At 31.0% G+C, this 21,284-nt stretch overlaps 1 protein-coding gene across 6 annotated transcripts; it reads left to right on the top strand.

Moving 5' to 3' along the window:
* The first annotated feature begins 603 nt into the window (after window positions 1-603).
* LOC111277908 (uncharacterized) lies at window positions 604-19,430 on the top strand. 6 transcript variants are annotated; one of them, XM_089764083.1, is made up of 17 exons: window positions 604-3,846; window positions 4,649-5,113; window positions 5,810-6,274; window positions 6,377-7,114; window positions 7,396-8,232; window positions 8,422-8,865; window positions 10,349-10,813; window positions 12,907-13,398; window positions 14,364-15,200; window positions 15,723-16,178; window positions 16,287-16,507; window positions 16,588-16,778; window positions 16,892-16,994; window positions 17,468-17,585; window positions 17,666-18,411; window positions 18,613-18,738; window positions 18,897-19,430. In XM_089764083.1, exons 1-11 carry the CDS (start codon window positions 1,309-1,311, stop codon window positions 16,395-16,397), a joined length of 7,848 nt encoding a protein of 2,615 aa, XP_089620209.1. In that variant the 5' UTR covers window positions 604-1,308; the 3' UTR covers window positions 16,398-16,507; window positions 16,588-16,778; window positions 16,892-16,994; window positions 17,468-17,585; window positions 17,666-18,411; window positions 18,613-18,738; window positions 18,897-19,430. The 6 variants fall into 6 exon arrangements, with proteins under 6 accessions (XP_089620209.1, XP_089620208.1, XP_089620207.1 ...); XM_089764082.1 differs by having other exon boundaries at window positions 16,588-16,805; XM_089764081.1 differs by having other exon boundaries at window positions 16,588-16,994; window positions 17,666-18,272; window positions 18,359-18,411.
* Window positions 19,431-21,284: the final 1,854 nt, after the last annotated feature.

Below are 21,284 nucleotides of genomic sequence, written 5' to 3'. Positions count from 1 at the left end.
AACAAGTGCTAACATTAAATGTTCATGTGACGTTAATATTTTTTTAATGATCTTAAAAATTGAGATAATTTATTATGCGAAAATACAACTTAAATATTTAATTAAAATTTTTTTATTTAAATAGCACGTTAAAAAAAGTACATAGTTTAGAGACAAAATGATATGTTATCTCTTTTTTTTTATTATTTTAACTGAAAGGATAAAATGAGTATTTTCAAACTTAACAGTTTGTCAAGAGAAAACTCTCATGCATTTATCTTTCATCAAAATTTTTCTTTGATCTATTATTATTATTATTTGTGCAATTTTGAAGGTTGGAAAAGATAAATATCGGAAAAGTTAACGACTAAGTGCAATTTCAAAGCAAGTAACCAATAGAAAATGGTGAATAATTAATGCATCACAAAGGAGCAAAAAACAAGTTGCACTAAAATTCAAATGGAGAAAGTTGATATTTCTTTTCAAAAGCTATTGTCTAATTTTCAAAGGTCAGGAAACTGGGGCTGTACTTTCAAAGGTCTGCCTTTCTTCGTAATTTCTTAAAATTTTCTTCAACGAAAAAGAAAATACTTAAAAAAAATTTAAAAGAAAAGACTTTGAGCAATGTGACTACTGATTCAACTTCTTTGTGATCGGCTTGCATCTGAAATACTTTGTCTTTCTTCTCTCCACCCATAAATAAAGCTTCAACCTTTCTCCCCAACTCATCTTCCTCTAGGCCTCTACAGTACCCACTCTAACTTTCTACTGAAACTCAGCTGCTCATTTTTTCGAAAAACCGTTTCCCCAACTCCTCACCTTGCTTTGCTTTTGTGTTTTACTTGCCTGGTTTTAGTCCCCTTGCTGTTCTTTCTTTCTTCTTTGTTTTTCTCCTAGGTTCCCTCGAATGGATTGGAAGACGAGTCTGTCCAAACCGTTTCTAGTCTTTACCCATAAATAAATCTTCAACCTTTCTCCTCAACTCATCTGTCTCTAATCAATTTCCACTCTAACTTTCTCCACAATCTCAGTTGCTCTTTTATTTTTTTCCCCAAAAACCATTTCCCCTACATCCCACCTTTCAGCTTTTCCTTTTGTTTTTTAAACTGGTTTTAGTTTCCTTCTTGTTCTGTTTTTCCTCTCTGTTTTTCTCCGGTTCCCTCATCGGAAGGGAGTCTGTCCAAACCATTTCTAGTCTTTGCCCATAACTGATTACATATATTGCTTGCTGTCGTAATCTTTGTTGTTAATTATTCCCCTCTTGTCTCTGTTTTCTTCTGTCATTTGCTTTGCTGGTCTGCTTCAAACAAACCAATCAACCAAAAAAAAATGGAAGCCGTTGCTACTGGCGCTGCAGCCAACCTTTCTTCGGAAACTGCGAAAGGCATCTTCCAAGAAATCAAACGTCATATGAGATATGTAATCATCTATAAGAAAAACGTTGAGAAGTTTGAGGCGAAAATGCGGATGTTGTTGGCGAAAAGAGAAAGCGTGCAGAAAGAGATCGAAGTTGCAGAAAGGAATATGGAGAAGATAAAACCGGACGTCGAGCTTTGGTGCAGTACTGTGGACAAGGTAATCAAAGACGAGAGGAAAAATGTTAATGATCTTCAAGACAAAGCAAAGAGCAAGTGCTTCATTGGCTTGTGTCCTAACATCAAGTCTCGCTACAAACTTAGCAGGAAAGCTGAAGAAGTTGTCGCGGCTTTTAATGAACACCTTCGACAAGGTGAATTCAACAGTGTTTCTTGCCCTGCTCCTCCTCTAGACATAGTGGATGCAACTCTTAAAGATTTTGAGGCGTTCGAATCAAGAGCGAAGGTATTTAAAGACATCATGGAGGCATTGAAAGATGGCAGTACCAACCTGATAGGGGTGTATGGGATGGCTGGTGTGGGCAAAACCACGCTAGTTAAAGAAGTTTATAGACAGGCCAAAGAAGACAAGTTATTTGATTCGGTGACTATGGCATTTGTGAATCAGAGTACTCCTGACCTTCAAAAAGTTCAAGATCAACTTGCAGCTTCATTGGGTCTAAAATTAGAAGGAAAGGATGTGGTGGTTAGAGCAGCCCGATTGCGCGAAAGATTGAAGAAAGAGAAGAAGGTTCTTGTTATTTTAGATGATATTTGGAAGAAACTAGATTTGAAGGAAGTGGGAATTCCTTTTGGAGATGAAAACAAGGGATGCAACATATTGCTCACGTCAAGAGATGTAAATGTTCTAAGTAATGAGATGGATGCTCGGCAAATTTTTGAAATATCTGTTTTAGAAGATAAAGAAGCTTGGGACCTGTTTAAGAAGATGGCTGGGGACGACGCTGAAAGTCCTGAGTTGCGATCTACAGCAATTGAAGTAGCCAAAAAATGTGCAGGACTGCCTCTCGCCATTGCAACAGTTGCAAGGGCTTTAAGAAAAAAAAGCTCTTTTGCGTGGAATGATGCTTTGAGAAAACTACAAAGGCCTTCCCCAACAAGCTTCACAGGAATATCAGTACATGTTTATTCAGCGATAGAGTTGAGTTACGACCATTTGGAAACAGAAGAACTCAAACAGACATTCTTGCTTTGCGGGCTGCTAGGTCGCAACACTTCTATTCAAGACTTGCTGAAATATACCATTGGTTTGGGTTTCTTTCATGGTGTCAACACAGTAAAAGAAACACGAGATAGATTGTCGACAGTGGTGAGTGACCTCAAATCCTCTTGTTTGTTGCGTGATAGTTACACCAATGTGCGAGTTGATATGCATGATCTTATTTGTGATGCGGCCTTAGCAATCGCTTCTAGGGACAACAATGTGTTTGCATTAAAGCCCGAAGATGGTTCAAAAGATTGGCCTAATGGAGAGACAATGGAAAAATGCACCATGATTAGTTTGAGTTATGCTAATATTAGCTATTTTCCCAAAGAGTTGAACTGTCCGCGACTTACCCTTTTCTATGTGTGTAGCAAGGATTCTTCTGTGAAAATACCAATCAGCTTTTTTGAGGAAATGAAAAATCTTAAAGTTTTAGATTTGACTAAGATGCAGTTTGAGTCCTTGCCTTCCTCAATTAGTCTCCTAACAAACCTTCGGACTTTGTGCCTGGACCAATGTATTTTGGGAGATATTGCTGGGGTTGGTGAGCTTAAGAATTTAGAAATTCTTAGCCTTTTTGGTTCTGATATTGAAAGGCTACCTAAGGAAATTGGGGAATTGATTAAATTAAGGTTATTAGATCTCAGTGGTTGTAACACACTCAATATAATTCAACCAGGGGTCTTATCGAGTTTGTCTAGATTGGAAGAATTGTATATGGGTAACAGTTTTGTTCAATGGGAAGTAGAGAGTCAAGCCAACCAACAAAGAAATGCTAGTCTTGCTGAATTGAAGCTTTTGTCTCATCTGACCACTTTAGATGTTCATATTCCTGATGCCAAGATTATGCCAGCGGACTTGTTCTCCAAGAAGTTGGAAAGATACAAGATTTTCATAGGAAAAGGATGGGATTGGGTTGGTGAGTGTAATCACCCAAGGACATTGAAACTCGAGTTAAATACAAGTGTCGATGAGTTGGATCATGGATTTAAGATGTTTCTTAACAAAACTGAAGATTTATATTTAGATGACATGAAAGGTATCAAGGTTGCACTGCATGACTTAATGGATGAGGACGGCTTTCAGCGGTTGAAGAATCTCCATATCCAAAATGGTTCGGAGATCGAATATATCATTAGTGATGACGGTGCAGCTTATGAAAATGAATTTCTTCAATTGAGATCCTTGACACTTTATGGTCTACCACAGCTCATTAGCTTTTGCTTTGAAAACAAAAAGGGCTCTAATTCTTCATGTCAAAATGAGTTATCGCTTTTTAGTGAAAAGGTATGCTTTCCTTTGCGTCAGTTGCTAAATGATTTTGCTTTAAAAAAAAATGAATGGAAAGAAAAAGGCAAAAAATAAAAAAAAAATCAGTGATATAGAGAAAAAAAAAAAAGGAAAAAGCATCTATCAAGGAAAGTCTGAACAAATATCCAAAATTTGAAGTAGTCTATTTTCAAGGACATTTTAGCTTTTAGGTTTACTAATGAACGAGGTTTCAACCTTTCATTCATTGATGGTGTATTGAAATATATACTCTTTAATCAAAACATAAATCCTTTTTGTTTAAATGCTCATTCAAATGCATATCATGTTGGTCTTATTTCTGACTTCTTCTAAATCTATATATGCTCTTAAATGAAAGCCTTTGTGATTGACAATGAGGCCATGACCTGAATGTGAATGTTTTATTGTTCGAGGGCTAAATGTCAGAATTAAAATTCAATCATAGTTTGCACATGATTTTTCACTTGAGAATTTAATGTTTTATTTCAATTTGGATTTTTTAATAAACAGAAATTGATAAACATAAATTAGTGACTATTATTAATCTGATTTTGATCTAAAATTAATCAGAATAGTCATTTATATCTTGGAATAAAAAATTGATAACACTAAATCACTTTTTATTGAGAGGGGAAGTAATTTCTCTTTCAATGTACTGCATTCCGTTGTATTGGCAAACCCCATTCCTTGGTTTTTGTTGGAAGTCGGAACATGTTACACTAAAAGACTAGTCTTTTTCTTTTGTTGTATTTTAATTTTTTAATATTTCTAATAATGTAGTATAATTACATTAATGTAGTTGGTGTTCCCTCGCTTGGAGAGCCTTCGGTTGTCCTCAATCAATGTTGAAAGGATATGGCACAACCGGTTTTCAAATATATCTGAGTGCGGCACTCAAAATCTAACAAGTTTGACTATTGAGGGTTGCGACAACTTGAAACAGCTATTGTCATCTTCTATGGCTAGAAGTCTAACGCATCTTAAATGCTTTGAGATAGTTGAATGCAAATGCTTAAGAGAGGTGATATTTGCAGAGGATATAGAAGAAGAAGACAAGGCTACGATTTCATTTCCTCAATTAAACTCTCTAAAGATAAGGAAGCTTCAGCATCTTACTGGGTTTTGTTCAGAAAGTTATAATATTGAATTCCCATCCTTGAGGCTTCTGAAGATAGAGCAATGTCCTCAATTGCGGGGATTCATATATAAATCTAAAATGGAGGAGAACCAACATTTCTCTCCACAAGCTCTCTTCGATGAAAAGGTAGATTTATTGTTATAAAGTTATGGACTATGCTTGCTTTTCTTTCTTTTGTCTTTATTCTTGGAACTAATTATTCTTATTATCTTTACACATTACACATAGGTTGCGTTCCCTCGTTTGGAGCATCTAAGCATTTCCTGGTGTATTGAAATATATACTCTTTAATCAAAACATAAATCCTTTTTGTTTAAATGCTCATTCATGCATATCATGTTGGTCTTATTTCCGACTTCCTCTAAATCTATATATGCTCTCAAATGGAAGCTTTTGTGATTGACTATCAGGCCAGGACCTGAATGTAGATGCTTTATTGTTCGGGGGCTAAATGTCAGAATTAAAATTCAATCATAGTTTGCACATGATTTTTCACTTGAGAATTTAACGTTTTATTTCAATTTTGATTTTTTAATAAATAGAAATTGATAACATAAGTTAGTGACTATTGTTAATCTGATTTTGATCTAAAATTAATCAAAATAGTTATTTATATCTTGGAATAAAAAATTGATAGCACTAAATCACTTTTTCTTGAGACGGAAGTAATTTCTCTTTCAATGTACTGTATTCCGTTGCATTGGCAAACAGCATTCCTTGGTTTTTGTCGGAACATGTTACACTAAAAGACTAGTCTTTTTCTTCTGTTATATTTTAATTTTTTAATATCTCTGATAATGTAGTATAATTAAATTAATGTAGTTGGTGTTCCCTTGCTTGGAGAGCCTTCGGTTGTCCTCAATCAATGTTGAAAGAATATGGCACAACCGGTTTTCAAATATATCTGAGTACGGTACTCAAAATCTAACAAGTTTGACCATTGAGGGTTGCGACAACTTGAAACAGCTATTGTCATCTTCTATGGCTAGAAGTCTAACGCATCTTAAATGCTTTGAGATAGTTGAATGCAAATGCTTAAGAGAGGTGATATTTGCAGAGGATATAGAAGAAGAAGACAAGGCTACGATCTCATTTCCTCAATTAAACTCTCTAAAGATAAGGAAGCTTCAGCATCTTACTGGGTTTTGTTCAGAAAGTTATAATATTGAATTCCCATCCTTGAGGCTTCTGAAGATAGAGCAATGTCCTCAATTGCGGGGATTCATATATAAATCTAAAATGGAGGAGAACCAACATTTCTCTCCACAAGCTCTCTTCGATGAAAAGGTAGATTTATTGTTATAAAGTTTTGGACTATGCTTGCTTTTCTTTCTTTTGTCTTTATTCTTGGAACTAATTATTCTTATTATCTTTACACGTTACACATAGGTTGCGTTCCCTCGTTTGGAGCATCTAAGCATTTCCTGGTTGAGAAATATGAAGATGATATGGCACAATCAACTCTCTGCAAATTCCTTTTGCAAATTGGAAAAAATGGTAGTTGAACATTGTAATGAGCTCTTTACCATTTTTCCATTTGATTTGTTGACTACATTTCAAGGACTTCAAACTCTGGAAGTATCTAGTTGTCGTTCAGTGGAACATATATTTGAACTCCAAAGGTTAAATATGAAAGAAACAAATGTTGTGGCTACTCAACTAAGAGAATTGTATGTTGTTAATCTACCAAAATTGAAGAATGTTTGGAACGAGGACCCCCAAGGAATTTTAACATTTCAAAATCTAAATGTAGTATCTGTTAGGTACTGTTGGAGTCTGAAGAATGTGTTTCCAGCCTCAGTTGCCAGAGTTCTTCCACATCTTAAAGATCTTAGAGTAGATAGCTGTGCAGTGGAGGAGATTGTTTCAAAAGCGGAAGGATGGGAAACGAGTGTAACTAATTTTAAGTTTGATCAAGTGTCCTCCCTTATGCTATGGTACCTGCCAAAACTCAAATGTTTCTATCCTGGAATGCATACAACAAAGTGGCCAATGCTAAAAAAGTTGAAAACATACCATTGCAACAAAGTGAAGGTACTTGACATTGGAGGGCTTAATTTGCCAGATATGAATGAGGACAATCAATTGGACTCCCAAATCCAACCACCACTTTTCTTAGTTGAAAAGGTATGAACTCTAGATCACACTTAAAAAGCTACCTATTTGTAATAATACCATGTAACTGATTTTTTTAATCGATCATTTAGTTAAAATTTGAATTTTATCATTTCTCTAAATTTCTAAATTTGGGAAAAGTCTTATAATGGAAATTCACCAGCTTTTTAGACTTTAAGCTAGGAGACACAAGCACATCTGTACCAATTAGCCAAATGCTTAAATGCTGTAATGTTTCTCTTGGTAGATAGATTTTCCATTTTATTGTAATTGGATTTTCTTTGGTTTTGTAGGTGGTTCCCAAATTAGAAGAAGTGTCTTTGACCAGTGATGACATTGCAATAATATGTGACAGCAATGTTTCCCAAGGCATTTTCCATGAAATAAAAGCTCTTAATCTGCTCTGCTACCACGATGAATCTGCTATTTTTCCAACTACCTTTCTTGAAAGATTCAACAATTTGGAAAAGCTTGAGGTGGGTTGTAGCAGATTTAATGATTTATTCTCCTACGAAAGAGGTGTTGGCAAGGGGACAAATGCTCCGACATTTTTGCCAGTTAGAAAGTTAACACTGGGTGGTCTTCATTACCTAGAACACATGTGGATGCAAGGGTCACGACTTGACTGCATTCTTCCCAATCTTGAAATACTTGAAGTTGTCCTTTGTGGCAATATGATTAGTTTAGGATCATCCTCAACACCTTTTCAAAATCTCATGACTTTGGATGTCCAGGAGTGTAGAGCAATGATAAATTTAGTTACATCCTTAGCAGTCCAAAGTTTGGTCCAACTCAAAATTTTGCGGATAAAAAACTGTGGTTCAATGAAAGAAATTGTTGGAAATGAGGGAGATGATGAAGCAACCTATGACATTATTTTCAATAGGTTGGAATGTATAGAACTTCGACATTTACCAAGCCTTAAAAGCTTTTGTTCTGGCCATCACACATTTGGATTCCCATCTTTGAACCAAGTGATAGTGAGCCACTGTCCAGAATTGGAGATCTTTTGCAAGGGAGATTTAAATACACCAATTTTGCAAAGAGTACAAGTAATTGCAGGTGAAGATGAGAAGGTACACTGGGATGGTGACCTTAATGTTACCATCCAACGGTTGTACACAAAAAAGGTACTTCTTGATTTACAGAATTTTTTAATCTTTGAAATAAATGCCTTTTTAGGCTAGCTTTTTATTGGTGGATGTTATTTTTAACCATTTATTATGAATTTTGGGGGGTTTAATTCTACTTAAGTCTTATAATTTTCTTTCTTTTTTTTTTTTTTGGTAATAATTGGTGTCATAAATTGGATTTTGTAGGTTGACTATGAAAGTATAGAGTTTCTGGTGCTCTCTGACACTTCTAAAGCCATACAGATATGGAGGGATAATCTTCAAAAAAGTTTAAATTTAAAAAATCTTAAAGTTTTGGAAGTTTGTGGATGTAATAGCTTGAAAAACATATTCACCACTTCCATGGCTTTGAATCTTGTGCAATTGAAGGAGATGCAAGTAAGAAATTGTGTGATGATGGAGCAAATTATCACAAATGATGGGGCAGAGGAAGCAACAAGAAGCACAATCATGTTCCCTTTCCTTGAATCCATAACCCTTGAGTCATGTTCAAACTTAAGAAGTTTTTATTTGGGAAGTAATTCAGTGGAATGTCCGTCTTTGATAAGACTTACGGTACAAGATTGTCCTAAGATGGTTGCTTTCGCGACTTCGTCTCCAAGACAGCAGAAACCATTTTTCAGTGATAAGGTTAGTTTTTATATATGTATATGGTTCTTTACATAGCAAATGATTCTAAGATGATGTATTTAAATACTGAATTTTTAGTTTTGAAGATTTAACTATTGAATTGTAATATAAAATTTTTTGGTATGCTATTAAAAATTAGTAGCTTTTTGATTGAATCTTTTGTATGAAAGAGATAATGATTTTATAAGTATTTCGATTAAAAAAAGTTAAAAAAGAAAAATGATTGTTAAAAGAAAATATTATAAGAGTAATATAATTAAATAATTTTTTTTGAAGAAATTAACTTAATACATTAAGTAGTTAAAAAGTACATAAGATTTTCAACACTCTTTTATTAAAATCTTCTATTCAGTCGTTTTTTAATTGAATTATCAAACATATAGAAAAAATTAAATATTGAAATTTAAAATTTTCAATATTTTGAAAACTTTCAATAAATTATCACAAAGTTTGACCCAAAGAAATATCACACCCCTTTTAATTTTAGAGTCATTTTTCCTTCTATGTTAGTTTTTTAATTCATGATTGCATCTTTATCTTATATTTATCGTTATTTTATATATAAAACTATCAATTTCAAAAGTTTAAAAAGTGAACAACTTACTATTTACTAAATCAACTATTTTATCCTTAATTAATGGTTTTCCTAATGTTGGCTAATATTTTTTATTTATTAACATTGAAAACTTTATTTAAATAAGTTTTATCCTTAATTGATAATTTTTATATGAAATTAAATAATTGACTATTTTTATCTATTTATTTCCTTATAAATCTTGAATTTTGTACTAAATTAAACTATTTTTAGTAAAATTTAATCTTTATTCCATTGAATCATTAAAGAGTTTAAATATATATGAGATTTATTATTAATATGTAGTATGTCACAAAATAGATTGTTTTATATGCTCTAAATGAATTAGATATAAAAGGATTATTGCTTTTCAACTTTACATATTTTTCCTTTTTAGGTTGTTTATTTTCATATTATTTAATGTCAAGTTGCTATTAAAATTGGATGATTTTTGTTTCTCATTATTTTTTAATTATTATTATTATTATTTTTTTTTTGGTTTTTCATATAGCCAACTTTACAATACAGGATATAAAGTTTAGTTTATTGTTGTTTGCTGTTTTATTTTTTTTAGTTATTCTTCAAGTGTTTTCTTTTATTATCTAGTTGTTTTGAATGGATTAACTTTATATATTTATATGAGCAAAATAATAGTTTAATATTTATATGATAAATGATATGACATAATATATATGTTATAATACTGATTTAAATTTATTTTAGGTCCTATAACATATAAAAATAGCCAATAAATTTTAAATAGCTTAATATATTGATTTTAATGTACTTTCTTTAAAATAATTTAACAAAATAAAGTAAAACATAATATCAAAAAGCCATATAATGAAATGGTAATTTTACATAATTCATAGAATATGTATAATTGGTGTCATAAATTGGATTTTGTAGGTCGACTGTGAAGGAATAGAGTGCCCGGTGCTCTCTGACTCTTCCAAGGCAATAGAGATACGGAGAGATAATTTTCAAAAAAGTTTAGATGTCAAAAATCTTAAATTTTTGGACGTTTATGGATGTAATAGCTTGAAAAACATATTCACCACTTCCATGGCTTTGAATCTTGTGCAATTGGAGCGGATGCGAGTAAGAAATTGTGTGATGATGGAGCAAATTATCACAAATGATGGAGCAGAGGAGGCAACAACAAACACAATCATGTTCCCTTCCCTTGAATCCCTAATTCTTAAGTCATGTTCAAGCTTAAGAAGTTTTTATTGGGGGCATGGTACAGTGGAATATCCCTGTTTGACAAATCTTGCAGTAAAAGATTGTCCAAAGATGGTTGCATTCGCAACTTCGTCTCCAAGAAAGCAGAACATAAAGACTATTGGTATTGCACCATTTTTCAGTGATAAGGTTAGTTTTTGTTTGTGCATATTGATCTTTACATAGCAAATGCTTCTAAGATGATGTTTGTTAGATTTAATAAATTCAAGACCAAAAAATTAAATACTAAATTTTTAGTTTTGAAGATTTAAGCATGGAATTGTCATATAAAAATGTTTGGTGTGCTACTAAAAGTTAGTAGCTTTTTTATTGAATCTTTTGTATAAAAGAGAGGTGGTTTTATAAGTATTTTCAAATTAAAAAAGTTCAAAAAGGAAAGAATAAATTGTTAAAAAATATTATAAGAGTAATGTAATTAAATAATTTTTTTAAAATTAACTTAATACATTAAGTAGGTAAAAAGTACTTAAGATCTTCGGTACTTTTTAAATTAAAATATTTTATTAAATTTTTTTGAAATGAATTATCAAACGTATTAAAAAAATAAATCATTGAAAATTTTAAATTTTTGTTATTTTGAAATTTTGAAAATTTCAATATTTTGAAAATTTTCAATAAATAATCATAAAGTTTGAACAAAAAAATATAAATCACCTTCTAAATTCAGAATCATTTTTCCTTCTGTTTTAGTTTCTTATTTCATGATGGTATCTTTATATTTATTGTTATTTTATTTATAAAACTATTAAGTTCAAAAGTTTAAATTGTGAACAACTTATTATTTATTAAATTAATTATTTTATCCTTAACTAATGATTTTTTAATATTGGCTATTATTTATTATTTATTATGATTGAAAACTTTATTTAAATAAACTTTATCCTTAATTGATAGTTTTCATATGAAATTAAATAATTGACTATTTTATCTATTTATCTCCTTATAAATCTTAAATTTTGTACCAAATTAAATTATTTTTAGTAAAATTTATTTTTTTATTCTATTAAATCATTAAGAAGTTTAAATATCTATGAGATTTATTATTCCTATATAATATGCCACAAAATGGATTGTTTGATATACTCTAATTGAATTAGATTTAAAATGATTATTGCTTTTCAACTTTACATTGTTTTTCTTTTTTAGGGCTGTTTATTTTCGTATTATTTAATGTCATATTGTTATTAAATTTGGATGATTTTTTTGTTATTTTTTTAATTATCCTTCAAGTGTTTTCCATTATTATCTAATCGTTTTGAATGGATTAACTTTATATATTTATATGATCAAAATAAAAGTTTGATGGCGATTGGAACTTTTAGATATTGATTTGGTAACTATAAAAGATCAAACAATTAAAATATGAATTTAAATTTTTTATTATATTTATGCTCCCAAAAGTATTAATGAAACATTATGATATTTATTTGATAAATGATATGACTTATATATATTTTAAAATACTGATTTAAATTTATTTAGGTCTCATAATATATAAAAATAGCTAGAAAATTTTAAATGGCTCAATAAATTAATTTTACTGTGCTTTCTTTAAACTAATTTAACAAAATAAGCAAAACATAATATCAAAAAGCCATATAATGAAATGGCAATTTTACATAATTTATAGAATATGTATATTATTAAATAATTATGAATTCATAGCGGCACAAATTATTCAATGACCCATTTAAATTTATTTATAAGTAGTTTATCTATTATATAGCAGACTCTAGCTTTGTGTATGTCTTTCTTTTTTCTCCTTTTGCGGGCGAGAGGATAATAACAAGTTAAAAAATATCGAATTTTAATATTAATTTAGAGTTTTGATAGTGAGCAAAAAATTTTATGGTTTTACTAAGTTAATCCATAAAAAAATTAATTATCAAAATAATGCAACAAATTTCTAGTGTAATAGATGAGGAATACCTTTAATTGCCTCAATTTGTATATACATGTTAATTACTTAATATTTTATTATTATTGTTATTACAATTATGAGTTAAATCATCCTATTTTGTAATTGAATTAGTAGTTTTTAATGCTCTTAGAATCCTTTGGTTATGCTTGTAGCTAGCTTTTCTTTTCTTCATTAATTTCATCTTTCCTAAATTTTTGTTAGGATTTGAAATTGATACTTTTGCTCTTCTTTTGTGTATCTTGTTAAGCTAGTAGTATAATTTATTTCCCTTTACTAACACAATCAAATAAATTTTTTGTAGGTGGTGTTCCCTAACTTAACAAAATTGGTAATCGTTGGCAGTGGATATTGGACAACGATATGGGATAATAAACTCACATTTAGTTCATTTTCTGAACTTACTTTCCTTAGAGTGAAAAATTGTGAAAGTCTTCTGAATATTTTTCCATTTCACATGATGAAAAGACTTGACAAACTTGAATATCTTGAAATAGTGAAGTGTGAATCTTTGGTAGAAGTAATTGGACTTGATTATGGGCTCAATTCCACTGAATCAACCACTATGTTTATATTTCCTAAAATAAGAGACTTGTTACTTCATTGGCTACCCAAATTGAAGAATTTCTACTCCAGGTTGCATACTACAAGCTGGCCGTCCTTAAAACAATTGCAGGTAATAGGATGCGACAATGTGGAGATATTAGCTCGGGAGTATTTGAGCTTTTCAGAAACACTCGGAGAGAGCCAACTGGAAATTATCTCTTTTCAACAACCCTTGTTTTGGGTTACTGAGGTATGAACCTCTAATATCTATGTAGAATGTAAGTATTTATAATTTGTTTGGTATAGTTTCCTGTTTTCAGTTTTTTTTTTTTGAAAAGTTTGTTTTGAACACATAGAATATGTTTTGTAAGTAATTTTGTTACAGAATATGTTTTGTAAGTAATTTTGTTACATATGAAAAGAAAATACTTTAATCGTTGCATATATAATAATTCGATACACAATAAAATTTTAAAAACTAATTAAAAATAATATTACATTTATAAAATAAAATTATATTATTTGCATAATATTATCTAATACTATTTGATAGTAACATTGAATATTGCCATTTAATCATATTAGAATTTAATTTCCTTTAAATAATATTAAAATTAAATAGATAAATAAATAATAAAATTCGAAAATATTAATTAAAGTACTATTAAAAATTAAAAATTATATAAATATTAAATAAATTTTTTAATATTAAATTTCTAATATTTATATGAATTAATATAATTTTAAGTGATATATTTTATAATAATATGAATTCATAATCAATTATTGAAAATTCAATAATATCATCTATTGATTGTTGAATTTTCGATGCCAAATTATGGATTAAACTCTTTTTGTACAAGCAACAAAGGATTTCGACCTTCTAAAATTTAAAAGGTTAATCATTAAGATTGCAAATAAAATGTTTTACATGCATTATAAATTTCATCCATGATTTTTTATTTTTTATATTGATTCCACTTCCACCATCACGCGTTTACGCCAAAAAAAACTTTTATTATGTAACATGCTATTTGTTAGTGAAAAATGTAACAAAAAAGTCAAAATGAAAATTTAGAAGGCTAGAAATCTAAATAGAATAATTCAAAAGTTAAGGGCGGGATTAAAATTAGAATAAAAGTTAGAAACTATGGATGAAATTTACCGATTCAAAATCTTTGCTTTCGTTTAACGTATTTTTTATTTTCTTCTCAGGATACGTTTCCCAATTTAGAAAAGTTATTTTTGGAAGCGAATGATATTATGACGGAGATATGGCATGGACAACTTCCAACCCAACATTTTTGCAAACTAACATATCTTTCGCTCCAAAGAATTCCGAACAGATTAGTTACTATCCTAAACAGTTTCATTCAGTCATTGCCAAATCTTGAAACACTTAAAGTGGAAGAAGCTCCCTTGAATGAAATATTTCAATGCGAAGGACTTGGGGGTGAGGAGGAACATCCTGGAGCACTTGTTCGGTTGACTGAATTATTCCTGATAGAACTTCCTGAGTTGACACATCTCTGGAAGGAAGAATACCAAGTTGGAGAAGTTTTCAGTAACCTGGAAACTCTAAAAGTGTGGAAATGTGACAAATTGAAGAATTTAGTGCCGTCTTCTGTGTACTTTAAACATTTGACAAATCTGCAAGTGTCAAATTGTCACGGGCTTAAAAATTTATTAACACTCCCAACGGCAAAAAGCTTGGTGGTACTCACAGAAATGAGTATTACTGATTGCCAAATGATAGAAGAAATCATAGCTCGTGGAAGTGATGATGTGATGGATGGCATCGTGTTCTCCCAACTGAAGTCTTTGGAACTTCGTTGTCTTCCGAGCCTATCAAGCTTCTGCTCAGGGAATTGTGCCTTTGGATTCCCTTCCTTGGAAGAGTTAATAATGGGACAGTGTCCAAAGATGGAAATTTTCACTACGGGAGAGTTGAGCACACCAATGCTGCAGGGAATACAATCAACTGAAGGTGAATATGTAGGGCATTGGGAAGGGAACCTCAATGCCATTGTTCAACAGTTGTTTACAGAAAAGGTATGCATCAATTCAAATGATTTTCTTACCACTGTTACATTGTTTTATGTGCATGATCATATTCCACTTGAATTGCAACATTGCCCGATTGTTGGCTTTCCAACTTTCCATGTTGTACATTCTGTTAATGGTTATATGACTTGTAAGAATGTTGTAACAATAGATTTTTCTGCTTTTTGGCTCCCTTAAAAATTTCATTGATTCATATGCAGCAAGATTTACACCAGACATTTATGCAGACCTATCAACAAGTAAGTTGGGCACAAATACAGACAGTTGGATGTGTCTGCCAACGCAACTGATCACATTATAGAGTTTTGATTAAGTTAAAATTTTCTTCTAGTTAAAATCTTTTGTTCTTATTTGGTGATCGAGGAAATGAAAAACAAAAGCAGCAGACACGTTCTTATTATTTGCATGCTTCCCTAGTACCGTCATTCATGTGTTCTTTTTTTTTTTTTATTTATCAGCTAAAGAGTGGAAAGTTTTTCATGCATTGAGGAATATATATACTGTATGCAGGTTTTTCCAAGCTTGGAGGATTTGGAACGGTCATCAATCAACATTCAGAGAATCTGGCATAAAAAATTTCTGGCAACAGCTTCTTGTGCCCAATATTTAACATGCTTGACTATCGAGGGCTGTCACAATTTAAACTGTCTATTTTCGTCCTCAATGATGGAAAGTTTTGCACAACTCAAGATTCTTAACATTGAGAATTGTGAGAATGTAGAAAAAGTAATCTTGATAGAGGGATTAGCGAAAGAAGAACTGATGAGCCAAAAGTTGTTCGGTAAACTAGAATTCCTATTGCTCAAATACCTTCCCAAACTGACGAGATTCTGCCATGGAAGTTACCTTGATTTCCCCTCCTTGAGAACTGTTAGGATAGAGAGTTGTCTTACATTAGATACGTTCGTCTCTGATGCAGAAGGAAACAACTCAGAGATTGCCTCTCCGACTCTTTTCAATGAAAAGGTGATAGTGATACTCCATTACTTTGTTTTCTCTGTGTCATTACTCTCTCTCCATTAATCTTACCTTAAATTCTATGCAATTATTGACACAATCAAACAAATTTCATAGGTGGCATTCCCTTGCTTAAAGGAATTGAGCATCATAGGTGTGGGAAACTGGAGAAAGATCTGGCATAACGAGGCAACCAACTCCGGGGGGGTTCATTTTGCAAATCACTAAATCTTCTATAGGTGTTTGATTGTAAAAGACTTGAATACTTTTTTTCATTTAAATTTGTGAGATACTTGAGGCTTAGTCATGTTCCTTCAGTTGAAGTGAGAAAGCAGATGGTGAGTAAGTCTTTTACTTCCATAACCTTCATTTTTTTTTCTCACACACTTCGTTGTTGACCGTTTACCAAATTTTATAGGTTAAAATCCACACAGCTCAGAAATGAATTTTGATGCATACATATGTTAGGATCTACCCTGAATCACCTGTGAGGAGTTTAAGCCAGTCAAAGAGTACTTAGCTACCTTGTTTAAACATAGCGGCTATGGCATTCCATGACTACTTATAACCAGGGCGATACCTTGATAAGCTTTCACCTCCATCGAACAGGTGCACCAAATGCACTTGCTTTACAGAGTAAAATATCGTAATTATGCCTTTGGATTCCATTCCTTGGAAGAGGTTATTGAGAGAAACTGTCCAAAGATGAAAATTTTCTGCAGAGGAGAGTTACCTTCAAGTTTGCTGAAAGCGAAATTTGCTGAAGAAAAAGATCGTTGGGACGGTAATCTAAACACCACCATGGAACAAATTTTCATAGAAATGGTATATGCTTATTCAGATACTTATTTTTCAAAATTTTAGAATTTTTTATTCTTTTTGCTTCTACACTCTGTTAAAGCTAACCATTCTAAATGCTTCCAATTTGCTTAATTAATTTAATCTTTCTGAAAAGAATCCGTGGATTTAGTTGATGGATAACTGTTTTTTAGGACGTAACTACGTATATAGGACGTAGTATACACACCTACATTCTTTATCTGGTAATAAAGATTATTATTATTGAAATGAAGATTTGATGCCCACTCATAAAAGTTTACAATTCATAGTAACATTTTTATAGAATGGAAGATTATAGCTGTGCAATGAGTATTAATCTGATATTTTAAATATTTTATTCAGTTGCATATTCAAAATATAATGGTTATATATGTCACCTTGTTCATAGAATTCTTTGAAAATATGTGGTTCTTTTAATGGTGTTTGCTTTCACTTTTATCATGATGTTTTGTTTACAGAATGTCCAGAATTTATAGCGGAGGAAGGTTGTCGGACACATTTTCAAGCTGAATAAAAACAATATTTTCTATGTTTTTGAGAGAAGTGCTTCACCTCATTTTCTTTTAAGAATTAAAGGTATTGTTTTGCAAAACTTCGTTTGTCTTCTCATATTGTCACAATTTCTTTATAGTTGGTCTGGTGCTTCTTTGCTTCAGGATGAATAGGGAACTCCTCTTCTCTGCCACAAACCCTGTCAAAGCTGCCATGTTCCTATCTCACTACCCACCGATGTTTGTTTTTAAATTTTTGCTATTTTCGAGTGATTTGGATTGTTTGTGTTGATTTCTAGGTACCTTAACATTAGTTTGGATTTTGATCTTCTTAAGGATCTCTTTTACGACTATGTATATGGAGGGATCTCTTTTACGACTATGTATATGGAGACACCTTGCATTTATTTAACTGTAAATTCTATCACCTGATAATGATCTTTCTTGTGTTCCTGTCATGGCTACTGTCAACAGATGGCAGCCATAGACATCAAATTCTAAGTTATTATTTCCTCCGTTATTGCTTTACTGGTTCAGCCTTTGACAACGTGGATTTCTGTATGATATTTGTAATTAGTTGTATCAACAATTCTTGTTTTGTCCTTCAATTAGTCAATCCTAGTTATTACTTCAAACCCACAATTCTAAAGAAGACTGAAGATCATATTTAGCATTCTGTAGTCATATCCTCTTTGCATGTACGGGACAATTGCTCTTGGATTGGTCCTTACTGGACGATTGAAAGAATTGAAAGTAGTATATATTTTAACAGGTAAATCGATTTGTACTAAGATTTTCTAGTTTCTTAATGCTCTACATATATACTAAATGTTCCGTGCCATTTTCTTTGTTTTTCAGTTTATTTTGGTGTAGATGATTCTTTTGGCAGTTTAGCTCCTCATAATGTACAGGTGAGTTTCATATATATTCTGTAATCTGAATTATTGCCAAGGGTTATTGCTTGATGTGAGACTACAATTTTTGTTTTGAAACAACTGTAGGAAGATTAACTTCCTATAGTGCCTTCATTATTTTGAATGTTTTCTGCTTTATGTTTTGGATCTTGCGGTAGATATTTTGAGTTCAATAAATTGTCTTTTGGTTTGTCGCAGTTGCTGTTGGGTTCATATAACACCCAAATACCACTTATGATGTTCATGGCTTTAGTTTCTCTCTTATTGGCGAGTTTCTTTGGGTATCATGCTAATCTTTGTCTCACAAACACCTCAATGAACGAGGTGAGAGCCGTTTAAACCTTGCCCATTTAGTTTGTTACCTGAATTTGCCAACCCAGCCTTGACCGAACATAAACCATGAAATAGTTTGCTACGCAGATTGAGTTGTAGTTGAAACCATGAAACTAGAATCACATGTTCTCATCTGTCTGAAAATACAGAACTTCAAGTGGCAAGACTACTTAAGCTGGCAGCTAGAAGAAACTGAGTGAAGCAAGAGCAAATGTTGCAGCATTGAAAGCAAGCATCACCGGGATGAGTTGTGATGGAAAGCCTCCAGAGACCAAATGTAAATCCTTCTTCAGAAGGTCCCCTCTAGAGGATACTGAAGGTGTTGTAAAGAATAATGTGTATGAAAACGGATTCTTTCACAATTTCTTTGAGGTCGTTTGTCCGTTTTCGACAAGAGCATCAATTTTGCAGACCAAAACAGAATCTGGCTAAGATTGTGAACTGTTAATGCCTATACATTCACTCGGCTTTCGCCTTCGGTCATCATGTTGTCAGCCAGAACTTCAAGATAGATGATCAGGCTTAAATCTCAAGAGTTGCATGTGGAGCAAAGTCCATTGTACAGCTTCTTCACTGGCTGCAGTATTATTGTTCGGTAAAAGAGTTAACAATACATCTTATTTTAATTGTAAGAACAGCATTCGAGACTACAGTAATTGGAGAGAGCAGTACATTTTCTTACATCTCGGGTTATTATTGTCCTTTTAGTCAAGGAGACTCGGTCCTTCGACCTTGGAAAAAATATAGAATCATTATCAATTTTTTTTTTATTTTAATGTGATTGATCATTTAAAATTTTATTTTTTAATAAAATTCTAAAATTAATTAAAGCTTATCAAAAAATAATTTTGTTTTATGACAATCAAAGCTGAGTTTGAAAATATAATTACACTTAAGAAAGGTATTAGCATCTCATTTAAGCAAATGTTATCCTTCATTTGATATTTTTCATTTGATATATGGTCTTTTTTAATATTTGAAATTTATTCCAAAAATATAATGTTAAAAAATTTATTTTTATTATTTTATTTAAAAAATTTATTATTTACATTTTATAAAATTTCCAACTTTCTTGTGGAATTTATAGAAAATATTTTCATTTGTAAAATTTTGAAAAAAATATTCAACCATTCACAATATTTTTAAAATTTTTTTATGAGATATTTTTATTCACAAATATAATGAAATAAAAAACATATATAATTTAAACAAATAATAATTATAATTTTATTATTATGTAAAATTTTGCAATTATTTAATATTTTGTGATTATTTAAATGAAATCTTTATTTGTAAAAATTGATTTTAAGGTTTTCCCAAATCTTTGGTGTAATTTAAAAAATCATTTTTACTTAGTTATAATTAAGAAAAATAAGACTCCTTTATTTTTCTCTAACAACCCCTTTTTCAACAGATTTTGATCAACTAATCACTTTTTATTTTTATTATTTTATATTTTGTTTATTTATTTATTTTGATTATTTAAATAAATCTATATTTAATAAAAATAATTTTTAAATTATCCCAAATTTTGGTGAAATCCAAAAATATTTTGACTTGTCAATAATAAAAAAAATAAAACTGTTATTTAAACAATATTTTTGAATTATTTATTCATTATTTATTTACAACAATAATTTACACAACTCATTTAAACAATATAAATATAAAAAAGTAAAATAAAGAAAATATATACCTTAAAATCTTAGGCCAAATTTGATGGACTTCCAATTGAATTGGAACCTTGAAGTATTTGATATTGGACTCCCAAATGAAATTGGGCTACATTAAAAATTCCAACAACCTGAGACTAAAAATATCAGCCAATTATTTTCTTTTATCTTCCTCCTCTCTACCTCACCTTTTATTTAAAAATTTCGATGTGCACTCATGTTTATATGATATCCTTTTATTCTCTTTTAATCTTTTTAAACATACGTATTCATAAAAAATTCTTTTAATTTTTTCTAATTTTATGAGTTGTGTATCTTATAAAATTTTAAAACTCATTTATATTTTCATCATATTATAGAAGCCTCACTATTTATAAGCTTATTAATTTGACTATCAAAAAAAATTTTTTCTTAAATTTTTTTAAAAATCTTCTTACTTATTAAATATTATCTAATTAATCTCGAAAAAAATTTCAATCAAATTTTTTATGAAATTTGAATTATTATCTCAATAGAGTTTATGTTAAGTTAGGGATTGTGATTGTTATGAGTATTGTAAGGTGGCGTGAATGATGTCTGTGATTATTACCGGAGGTTAGTGATGAGAGGAGATGGTGTCTGGATGGTAGGCGACCAGAAAGGAAAATTTAGCAGAGTGTATCTCTGGTCTCAATGGTGATAATTGTAAGCTGTGAAAGATTGTAGATGAAAACTGTAGGTAGTAGAGAACATGTTAAAGGATCAAGGTGTTTTATTGCTTGTGTGATTGATCCCCCTACTCTCGGCTCTCATGTTTGAAGGCTCCATTTATGAATAAAATTGGGAGTTCAATTCCCTTATTTTCAGGGATCCAGCCTCCATTAT

The sequence above is a fragment of the Durio zibethinus genome, chromosome 7 (genome assembly GCF_047325235.1).
Source record: "Durio zibethinus cultivar Kanyao isolate XHJ-2024 chromosome 7, ASM4732523v1, whole genome shotgun sequence".
Taxonomy (NCBI): domain Eukaryota; kingdom Viridiplantae; phylum Streptophyta; class Magnoliopsida; order Malvales; family Malvaceae; genus Durio; species Durio zibethinus.
This window is presented reverse-complemented; position numbering and strand designations above follow the sequence as displayed.

Excerpts from the sequence above, each read along its gene's own strand:
- LOC111277908 (XM_089764083.1), top strand. The coding sequence starts at position 1,309 with ATGGAAGCCGTTGCTACTGGCGCTGCAGCCAACCTTTCTTCGGAAACT. Across the intron at positions 5,114-5,809 it reads AAGCTCTCTTCGATGAAAAG|TTGGTGTTCCCTTGCTTGGA; the intron begins GTAGATTTATTG and ends AAATTAATGTAG. Across the intron at positions 10,814-12,906 it reads CACCATTTTTCAGTGATAAG|GTGGTGTTCCCTAACTTAAC; the intron begins GTTAGTTTTTGT and ends AATTTTTTGTAG.